This window comes from Lactuca saligna, chromosome 8 (genome assembly GCF_052625555.1).
Source record: "Lactuca saligna cultivar CGN05327 chromosome 8, ASM5262555v1, whole genome shotgun sequence".
Lineage (NCBI taxonomy): Eukaryota > Viridiplantae > Streptophyta > Magnoliopsida > Asterales > Asteraceae > Lactuca > Lactuca saligna.
Genome location: NC_136424.1, coordinates 156,788,346 through 156,799,242, shown reverse-complemented (window position 1 = coordinate 156,799,242; position 10,897 = coordinate 156,788,346). Strand labels below are relative to the sequence as shown.

The window sequence follows — 10,897 nt, the reverse complement described above, 5'->3', positions numbered from 1 at the left end:
ACTCAGTCTATTAGTTGTTGAAGAGAATTAAATACCTAAAAAATGATTTTTTTATTAAATACTAGTAAACTTATTGATTAATAACCATATTAATAAATCTAAAACTTTATACCATGTTAGTTTCAAGTTCTTATTGTGTGACAGGATATAATTGCTTGCCCTCCATTGATAAAACCGAAACATATATATATATATATATATATATATATATATATATATATATATATATATATATATATATATATATATATATATATATATATATATATATATATAAAATAACAATAATCAAGCCTAACTAATAGCCTCACAAATAGGAGGTAATTATCTATCCTAAAAATATAAGATATGTACAATATTTACCATATAACAATATATATATATACTAATACTAATAGTCCCTTGCAGTTAAAGCTGGAGCTTTGTAGACGCTTAAACTGGATCGGAAGCTCTCAAATAAGTTATGTGGAAGGCCCTTAGTAAATATGGTTGCGTATTGGTAAGCGGAGGTACATGGAGAACACGTATATCCCCGACCTGGAACTTTCTCTCTAACAAAGTGAATGTCCATTTCTACGTGTTTTGTTCGGTGATGCTGGACGGAATTACCTGAAAGGTAAACTGCTGAGATGTTATCACAATATATCAGAGTAGATTGTTGAACCGGAACATGTAGCTCAAGTAGCAGATTACGAATCCAACAAGTTTCAGCCACTGCGTTAGCGACCCCTCTATATTCAGCCTCGGCATTGGATCTGGAATATAGTTCGTCATTTAACTTTGATAGACAAATATTTTGACCAACTCATTTTGTTACATTAACTTCAAAGTACTTTACATGATATGTGCACACACAGATATGCCATATGCACAATTGCACATATGTATTTAACAAACTAACATATTTTTCAAGGCTTATATATGAACACGTGCATATATGCATATTATAATTTTTATACAACATCAACGTACTTTATTTGACATATAATGCATTTAGTTCTTACATATTTTTATAAATGGCAACTACAAATGGTTTAATGAGAGATTCATAAGGGAGGTCATATGTACATAAGTGAAGATATAAAAAACAACTCTAATTCTTGTTTCTGTTACTTTCTTACGTCATAAAAAAAAAAATCCATCAAATATTGACTTAAAGACATGCTTAAACACTAATCTAGTTGACAATTGAGTAATCATATGTTGATTCTCTCATAAATCATAATACATAATTTTGATTTTGCTAGGAAACCAATTCCTGCAATCTTGTTACCAAACACTCCACGACTGACCCCCCATAAAATGCATTTGTTGCACTTTGACCCCCGTACTCCAGGATTTGGAGTTTTGACTTTCGATAATTGACTTGACTTTGACCTTCGTCCATGACTTCTCATCACCTGCAAACCCATTAAATAAAAAAAAGATAAAAACTACAGCAATAATAGCAAATATTAATTTAAGATCATGTATTTGATCTTGTGTTAAGCCCATTGTAAAATTACAAATTTGCCCTCATATTCTTCTGAGCATGTACTTTGAATTTTTTTTTTCTTATTAATGCATTGTATACCTCTTGCCAGTAAATGAAAATTCATCCAAGGTGAAAATTAAAGTCTTCTGAAGAACCACGTGACAGTCATCCTGCACATAATGCAAAAGATGTAAATGCCCTCCCCACTTTATCATTGAAAATTTCCCTAGAAAGGTTAAAAAGACCATAATACCCCTATTAAATATATTTTAATGGAACGAACCTTAAAAAATGACCAGTTTGTCCAATGATGACATCATCTTCATTCGGATGGAAACATATTCCTTGCCTGTCCAAAAGATGGTGGAGCAATGCCTGAAATAAATAAAAGTAAAAATAATTATTCAACACTCCGTTCTTCCTTTTTTTATTAAAAGACGAAAATACCCTCATCATAATTCATAACAGATATAAGATAAATCTATAGAAAAAAAAAGGTTTCACCTCTAATGACATTAGGTGTAGCATATGGCATAACATTAGGAGCAGGTGTTACAATTCCCTGAATAGCCCTATACCCAGGGCTGCCCGGGGCAGGCGGGCCCATCTGACTATATGGAAAAACACTGCCCGGACTGCCCAACATCTGAGGGTGGTGGTGACCCACACAAGGATTATATGGAACCTGAAAAAAATAATTATTAAACCTTACAAAAGTACAGGTATTTCTACAATAAAACTATTCTTCCATTGAAATCTGATTATTAAGATAAAATTCATAGTAAACTTTAATAACACAATTTTAAAGATAATAAAATTAGTCTTTTTGAAGAATATGATATGATAATTTTATTCACCTGAGGAAAGACATATTCGGGTCCATATGCTGAATATCTGTCAAAACCAAATTTTAAATAAATTAAATGAGATCAAGAGTTCTAAGTAAAAGTTACATATTTTTCGGTATTGAAATATATAGAAACTAGCAATTATAGTCTTAAATAATAAATATATTAAACATGATTATAAAAACTAATAGTTATTTGTTTATTATAGCACCCTACTTCCATTTCTTCCTATTAGAACATTATACTTTCAACGTTTCTTAGTAAAGCATTGTACTTTTATAAATTTACCCATTATACCCTTAAGCAATAAATTTAAAACCCAAATTGACACATTTTTTTTTTTGGAAATGATAACTTACCCATATAAAGAATAAGGGTATTGTTGATAACCATAAGGAACCGGTTGATGATAGGGTCCTCCCATGTTTTGGGGACCCCACAAGTAGTGTCCTGTGGGTCCCACATGTCCTACAATAAATAAATAAAAAACCAACACGAATACTTGCATTATTATCGATCAATGGTATATTGGTCTTTTCATATACATTTACTTTCATCCCCATGTTACAAGAAGAATACAAGACAATAGCTTATTTTGATATTCTACTGGAAGAGCCCTAATTTATATACCAATTCTTTTTTATATTTTCATTTACAATTTCAAGAGTAAATTAATGGAATCTGTTAAAAGTGATTATATATTTAGAGGCTAAAAGAAATGTACCATATGTGAAAGAAGGTTGGGCCCTCCCAAGGGATGCCAAATTACAATTTGCCCTCCTACCATCAATAACTGGAGTGGGGTCCACACAAGCCCTTTCTGCAGCTTCAGCCTCACGAAATGTTACCTAAACTCAACCATAATCACAAGATATATATCACTAATTGTTACACATGACACAATTGATAGAATTGATAGAATAATGTCAATGGAACAAAAATTGTAAATTCTTTAAAACGATTGAACAAGGTGGGACATGGACTCTTGTTCTCTCATATGTGCAAAAGACATAAATACCCTCCTCATCCTCATCATCGAAAATAGCTCTGCAAAGTTTGTCCACGAGACTAGCTTTTTGGCACTACTTTTGATGATCAGAAATAGGAGGGTGTTTACGTCATTTGTACATACCATAGAATGAGTTTGTCACTATCACACCTTTTTCAATCTTTTGGATGGGACAAAAAAACTTATAATTTCCCTTGATATGTAACAAATGGGCCTAATAAGTTAAAAAATAATAATAATAATAAAAATCAGATTTACAGAAGAGAAAGAAAAAGGTGAAAGAGATGTCAGCTTATAAGGACAATAATAGTAATTATGATTTCATGGGCATGAGGTGGTCATTACACAACGGATATTGATTTTTTATTTTTATGCAAATCCAACATCTAACATGCATATGGCATTTTCCTTTACATTATATTAGTATGGTTAATTGGTTATTGCTTCCTTCAAGAAAACAGCAAAAACTTGCACGAAATTTATACAATCAACTAATCAAGAGAAATGAATATGTCCTTGAATCATTCATATAAAAATAAGCAACAAGGAGACTGTCATGTAAGAAATAAACATGCAGCAGAAGGGTAAAAAGTTTCAAAATTTAAACAAAGTTTTGACACCACCTAATTCATTCTTTTAAGGGACAATCCTTCTAAAAATGTCACTCGATTTTTGTTGATCTTTTACTTCCTTATCCTTATGAACGTATCCTCATATATACAAAAAGGTGATAGTTTGGTTCAGGATACTAAAAATATCAACTTCAGTCACATATGTTACTCGACATAAAAATGATCAAAAAAGTACTTTCATACAGAAACTTTGAGGCAAAACCAAAATCAGAAACATAAAAAGTTTTGAAGAAACTCACAAACCCATAGCCTTTAGATCTCCCTGTATGTTTATCAGTGATGACAACAGCCTCTAAAATATCTCCGAATTGATCAAAATAACGATGCAGCGTCTCGCTATGTGTCTCCCATGCCAATCCTCCAACAAAAACCTTGGTATGCGTGGTGTCTCCAAATGGAAAATTCAAAAACTGTAAACCAGGCCCGTTACCTCTGATCGGTTGATAAGCAGCCATTGATCAACTAATAACTGTTGTATATATGAATTGTCTCTATAAACGGATGATCAAAAGCTGATTTCACTGGTTTGATTTTCCATTGTTATACGTAAGGAGAAACCCTTGTAGAACCCTAATGAGAGGATTTTGGAGAAAGGTGGAATGATTGAGGAATGGGGGCATTTGAATATTACGGGCGGAGAAAGCATCTTGGCGTGTAATTATTTGACGAGTAGTGGGGGTTTGCACAGTGCTGACGTTATACAAATAGTTACAGTTTAGTCCCTTAACTATGCTTATGTTGACTCATAAAATTATGTTTCGGAAATCATTAACTAACATTCATCCTTATTTGAATTAGCAATGTTTTTTATTTTTACAATTTGTTTAAAAAATTGGTTGACACATCTCAATATAATTTAATTTTTATTATATATGATCCTTATTTGAATTAGCAATGTTTTTTATTTTTACAATTTGTTTAAAAAATGGGTTGACACATCTCAATATAATTTAATTTTTATTATATATGACTCCTACTTACCTAATTTATGTACGTTGAGATATATATGATATACAAGTTACGATTCTTATTTTCCTTTCAAGTTTTCATTATATATTGAATATTGAAAGTATCTATTATTAATGAGTATTAAGAGCTTCTTATGAAGTATCGTTTGATGTGTTGTGTATGTTCTTCTATAGTCATACCGAATACTAACTCTCAATGTTTTTACCGCCATGTTTGTCATGGAGTTTTTGGATTTTAGTTTTTAATAAAAAAAAAAGTTTATTCAGCAAGAAGATGAATATATTTTGGAAGTTTTTAACTTTTATGAGCTTTTATCATCATTAAAAATAACCCTAAAAAACTATCTAATCAAGTTACTTCCTATGTAACGTCTTAATGAACATATAATACAATAAAAATTCAATTTCAAACCTCTTACAACATACCAATAGTGCCAAAACTTCATGGTCCAAAAAATGTTTTGTTAATGACATACCACCCCAAAGTTGAAACATGGAAGATTCAAACCTCTAACTTCATTTTCAAGTGTTCTATTACCAAATGATCACTATTAGTCCACAATGATGGTGGTTCCAAAAAACCACCTATTTAATTGCTATAATTTTCACATAATTTGTTGTACTTCTACAATAGTTTGAAGATCGATACTTTCACGGGTAATGAAATTGAACCCTCAAATTTTGGCTAATGGACACATATCCAACAATTTCAGATACTGCTAAGCCACATGCACGTTGATAATCAAATTCGCTATTATTAAAAATATTGCACCATATTTCTATCACTCACATTAACTTATATATTTACATAAAGTGGTAGAGTAAAATGTCATACAAAATAAGCATTTAACCAGTGTCACCACACATGTTTACGTGTTTGCTCACATTAACCATGGTTGCCTATATCATCTAAAAAATCACTTTTTTCACAGATTGATAAAAAGATAAAAGCTATGGTGCACAGATGATGGGTATTTAACTTTTTAATAATATGTTTAAAAAATTAAATCCCTCGAATAATCATGTAAAACAAAATTTAAGAGAAACCATAAATAAATAATTACTAAAGAAACACATTGACAATATTTGAAATACCAGTAACTAAAAAAAAAAAAAAAGAGAGATGAAACATTGTCACATAAAATGCTTTTTTTTGCATGCTTTCATGAACTTAAACTATAAATCTGCAAAGAAATCACTTGTGGTATCGAGGCCAGCTCCGTTGTTTTTCCTCTTTGTGCCTAAAGAGAAGAGAGCCAAAAGCAACAAGGGTAACATGGTCATTTTAAGTTAATAATGACTAGGTTAATAAGAAAATGTTGTAAAGAGAATGAAACGAAAGTAGAAATAGACTACCTTTAGATGACTTTGGAAGAATATCATCCTTATCCATATCCATATCCATGTCATCATCCTCATCATCATCACTGTCAGCAGCAGCTGATTTACCCTCTGCTTTCTTTCCAGTATCCTGCAATAGACTATCGATATCCCACATCTGCAAAAAAGAAAAAGAAAAAATAAAAATAAATAAATAAATAAAAGCAATCAACAGTTGACTGTTGAAAGAGAATTGCAATCTTTTGTCCCACCCAAAAAAGGTGAGATAGGGACTCCCTCTTCATCTCTAGTAAATGTAAAAGACGTTAATGCCCTTCTAATCCTCATAAAAAAATAGCTCTACAAAGCTTGTCCAGGTGTAATAAATGAAATTATAGGGACACAGAGAAACACACCTTTAATATGGAATCATGTGATATGCTTCCAAGATACTTTCTATCATGAGAAAATGCTGTTAAAAAAATAAACAAGACAAGGGCAAAATGGTCATTTTTTCATAAATGTGAACGTTGGGATGTTCACTTTGACGACCCAGAGACTAAAAAGGTTATGTAACAATGAAATAGGGACCAAAAAGACAAAAGGGATTCTTTTTGGACCATATCAAAAGAAACCGATATAACATAGGGGCCAAAAGTGTAAATAAATTAATTTATTTTCACATAAATAAATTAATTAAATAAAATATAAATAAAGCTTACCGAGACGCTCAACGGGATACTCTGAATGTTCTGCAATTGGCTGAATTATCCTGTTGGGTAATATACCTACCAAACTAAACAAAATAAATTAATTAATTAATTAATTAAATAAAAAATTATGATTATTAGAAAATATAAATTAAACAATGCAACTACAAAAGCCTGCTCACTTGATGAGACCATTTTCGGTTCCAGTGATAACCCTTTCTTCATCAAGCTAAACAATATCGGAAAGGGGCAAATCAGTAATTTGTAATTAATAAATGGATATTGATAATTTGTAATCATTTAAATAAAAACAAAAACATCATTCTCACCTTCAATAAGGCGTTTACTGGATTTGGAGAAAGACCAGTAAAGCGATCACTGGAAATTACAAATAAATGAGTTAAAATCTGTGCAAAAGACATAAATGCCCTTCAAAAGTACATTGCTAATATCAAAAAAAAATTACCGAAATTGCATTGAGAACTACCTGCAATCCTTGAAAAAGCCCCATGAGTATAATAACATGGTTCCACTTTCAGTCCCACATATAACTTTTCTACCATTCTGAATACCAAAAATAACCACATATTACTAAGAAAAAGACTAATTTACCCTCACATGCAATGCACATGACATCTTTGATAACACCTTTCAAAAGGCGACAATTTCAGGGACTAAAAGTGTGACAAAAAGACTTTTTAGGGATGAAAAAGGTTAAAAATGGAAAAAACAGACCATATTTGTAAATATCAACTAACCACAGGGACCAAAAGTGTAATTTACCCTACATTCTATTATCACTCTTTATTAAAAGAGTTGCTCTCAAAAACATACCTTCATTATCACTATAGATAATGGCTCATCTTCAGAAAACTCTGATTGGGTTTGAACCTGAAAAAAAAAACAAAAATTAGATTTATTATATTTATATCATCAATGGAATAAAATTTTTACTTTTTTTCCCAACCCAGCAAACTCTCTTTGTGCAAAAGACATGGATGCCCTCCTCGTCAAAAATAGTACTAAAACATATGCTTTCTATAGCTATTTTTGATGATGAGGGTATTTACGTCTTTTGCACAGACAAAAGATTGAAAAACAATTACCTTGCTACTTCGTAGGTTACAAACAGACAAAGTGCCATCTCCACTACAAAAAAATAAATGAAAACAAAAATGATTTTATTGTTAAAAACGGCTTACATGGAAGCTTCCATAAAAATAAATAAATAAATATTAAAAAAGGGGCAACTTCTCCTACCTTGTTCCCAATAGTTTCATGGAATCAGGCTCAAAGGTCATATCAGTAATATACTCTTCATGAACTTTAAATGAATTGCAGCATGTCTGCTGTCTTGTATCCCATACCTACATTTAAAAAAATCAAAATATGAAATAATAATTAAAAAAAAGATATTACTAAATAAAGGAAAAATATAATAACAAACAAGAAACCTTTATATGCCCTTCATCACCTCCAGAAGCAATTGTTGTTTCTGTGAGATTAACTAGCCTGTTCACAGCTTTCCTAAAACAATATATATTGTTAAAGCAAATCTTATAATTATATATAATTAAAAATAAAAAAATAATAAAATAATAAAAACACCTACTCATGAGAATTTTCAAGACGAGCAACTGGAGATCCTGTTTCAATATCAGTTGCAAGAATAGAACAATCTGGAGAACCAGTGAGGATCACTGATGACAAAAACACACATTCATAATCAAGTTTAAAGAAATAGCAACATACTTTACTCTTTTTATTATTTGTAAGAAAAATGGAAGTATGTTGCTACTGAGGGTAAAAAGGTAAATTACATGGTTCAAGAGTATATAAAGTATAAACAATGTTGGTTCATTACCACGTCCTTCATTGATAAATCTAACAGCTCTACAAGATTCACTGTGTGCACGAACTTTCAACACCCTGAAATGATAGTTTTTAGAGAAATCACATTATAAGAACGGTTTTTTAATGACGAAATTACCCCTGAAAAAATGTTATATATTTTGTAGAGAGCAAACAAGAAGGGCATAATTGTAAAACCCCAGGTTTCCTTTCCTTTCTTTTCAATTCCAGAACATGGTCAAGAAAATAAAATGAAGTAATAAGTTTTCTTTACTTTCGAGTCTTTCCATTTTCATTGTTTTTTCTTCAAAATATTCCTTCCTATATTTATGATGACAAAAGTGCCCTCTTATTTTACCCTAATATCTATTACCAAATACTTACACAAAATTGTAAATTGCGAATTTTCCTTTGCTTTCATTCCCTTTCTTTCCAACTCAAGAAAACATATAAAATAAATTTTACTTTACTTTCCATCCATAAAGACACAAGAACACATTGCTGGTATAATAAATATTTTTTAGCAAAAATGTTACAATTTACATATGATAGGTATATTTAACTCATATACTTTACCTTTGTGGTTCAGAATCTTCAGCATATCGATATCTGTAAGGTATAAAGATTGTTTGGTTAGATAACATTCAACTACTTTGTATCTGCAAATTGTAGCAAACACACATAAAGAAACAAACAGCATGTGGCAATATGGACTTACACATAAAGGTTGCCAGTGATTAAACCAGCAGCAACTAGCTGATTAGAAGGATGAAAATCAAGGTCAAATGCTATATTCTTCACATTAATCTCCATATGGATTAACAGAGCAGCAAGCTTTCACTAAGCTAGATTCTTCTTCGCCTTAATCTGCATATTTTTGAAGAAAAAATCAATGAAAATAAACATATACCGGGTTTCGCTTTGCTACAAACTGAACAAAAATTCAAATAAAACACACATTCAGTCCATCGACGCAGAACTGACAGACTTTATAAGGAACAACTATTCACAATAGATGAACACACGATTTTGGGAAGATTTTAACAATTGATTCTGTAAGGTGTTCTTGTAAAGTGTGCTTATTCTATTACAGAGCCTAAACTAAATAGAGTGGATCATTGCGAGAGATGGATCAGATAAGGTTTCAGGGAATAAATACTTATCGATTTTTGGTAGAACCAATCACACCCAGTCAAAAGAGCAAACTTTACCAGTTTACCTGCTTATTTTTTGGTAGAAGAAGATGGAAGTAGGAACGATAAAAGGGAGGCGGAGCAGCAGCAACCGATGAAGGACGCAAAAACTACAGATTTTGGGTAGGGTTTTAGAGCTAGGTTTTAGAAATTCCTTTCAGTATTTGTTACCTTGCGCATTGCCGGTGGTTTTTGGTTAGGGAAAATGAAACCTTACACATGAAAGTTTTAATATTGGGCTAATTTGGTCACTAATTTTTTTATTTATTATTATTATTATTATTTTTTTACATTAGACCACTAAACTCTATTTTTACCTTTTAGTTACACCATTATCTAAAAAATTAGACAGTTTACCGGTTACAATGCTCATTTGGCACGTTGATGTGTCAAATAAGCTTACGTGGGATACTGATGTGTTGAAGAAGTTGAGTTGTCCAACAACCATTATTAATTGAAACCCTCAATCGGACCATCATTTAAGTGTTTCTTACCCTTTTATGAAAAGTCAAATCCTTTCCACCGATTCTTTCCATCCTCAAGAACAATGTCTTCGAGCTCATCCACTTCAAGGAATCAGCTACAAGTGACTCGTGTAGGGATGGCAACGGGGCGGGTTTGGGATGGGTTTTGGTAATCCCGCCCCCATCCCCGAATATGAAAATCGATCCCATCACCGACTCAATTTCCAACGGGTATCCGTTTACCAAACACTATCGGGTCTGCGGGTATCCCAACGGGGTAACGGGGATCCCCGTTTAACATTCAAATTAAAAATAATTTTGATGAAATGGGAATACAAACCATGAGACTTAGTGATGCAAACATAAATTCATATCCAAAATAATTTTGATAATTTACAAAACTACTAAGAGCATACATATTTGTTCTG

General features: G+C 31.6%; 2 protein-coding genes across 3 annotated transcripts; both read right to left on the bottom strand.

Annotated features, from left to right (window-relative positions):
• Positions 1 to 1,073: 1,073 nt before the first annotated feature.
• Positions 1,074 to 4,590, bottom strand: LOC145008051 (putative RNA-binding protein ARP1). Its single transcript, XM_078966664.1, has 8 exons — positions 4,203 to 4,590; positions 3,047 to 3,170; positions 2,682 to 2,790; positions 2,332 to 2,368; positions 1,979 to 2,159; positions 1,758 to 1,849; positions 1,574 to 1,644; positions 1,074 to 1,400 (listed from the first exon to the last, which is right to left on the bottom strand). Exons 1-6 carry the CDS (start codon positions 4,416 to 4,418, stop codon positions 1,797 to 1,799), a joined length of 720 nt encoding a protein of 239 aa, XP_078822790.1. The 5' UTR covers positions 4,419 to 4,590; the 3' UTR covers positions 1,074 to 1,400; positions 1,574 to 1,644; positions 1,758 to 1,796.
• Positions 4,591 to 5,966: 1,376 nt separating this feature from the next.
• Positions 5,967 to 10,205, bottom strand: WDR55 (transducin family protein / WD-40 repeat family protein). 2 transcript variants are annotated; one of them, XM_078971931.1, is made up of 16 exons: positions 10,024 to 10,205; positions 9,531 to 9,679; positions 9,389 to 9,421; positions 8,826 to 8,890; positions 8,574 to 8,661; positions 8,416 to 8,488; positions 8,222 to 8,328; positions 8,068 to 8,110; positions 7,796 to 7,852; positions 7,449 to 7,525; positions 7,291 to 7,339; positions 7,144 to 7,190; positions 6,974 to 7,047; positions 6,668 to 6,723; positions 6,288 to 6,429; positions 5,967 to 6,172 (listed from the first exon to the last, which is right to left on the bottom strand). In XM_078971931.1, the coding sequence occupies exons 2-16, from the start codon at positions 9,623 to 9,625 to the stop codon at positions 6,108 to 6,110; spliced, it is 1,071 nt and encodes a 356-aa protein (XP_078828057.1). In that variant the 5' UTR covers positions 9,626 to 9,679; positions 10,024 to 10,205; the 3' UTR covers positions 5,967 to 6,107. The 2 variants fall into 2 exon arrangements, with proteins under 2 accessions (XP_078828057.1, XP_078828056.1); XM_078971930.1 differs by having other exon boundaries at positions 10,032 to 10,205.
• Positions 10,206 to 10,897: the final 692 nt, after the last annotated feature.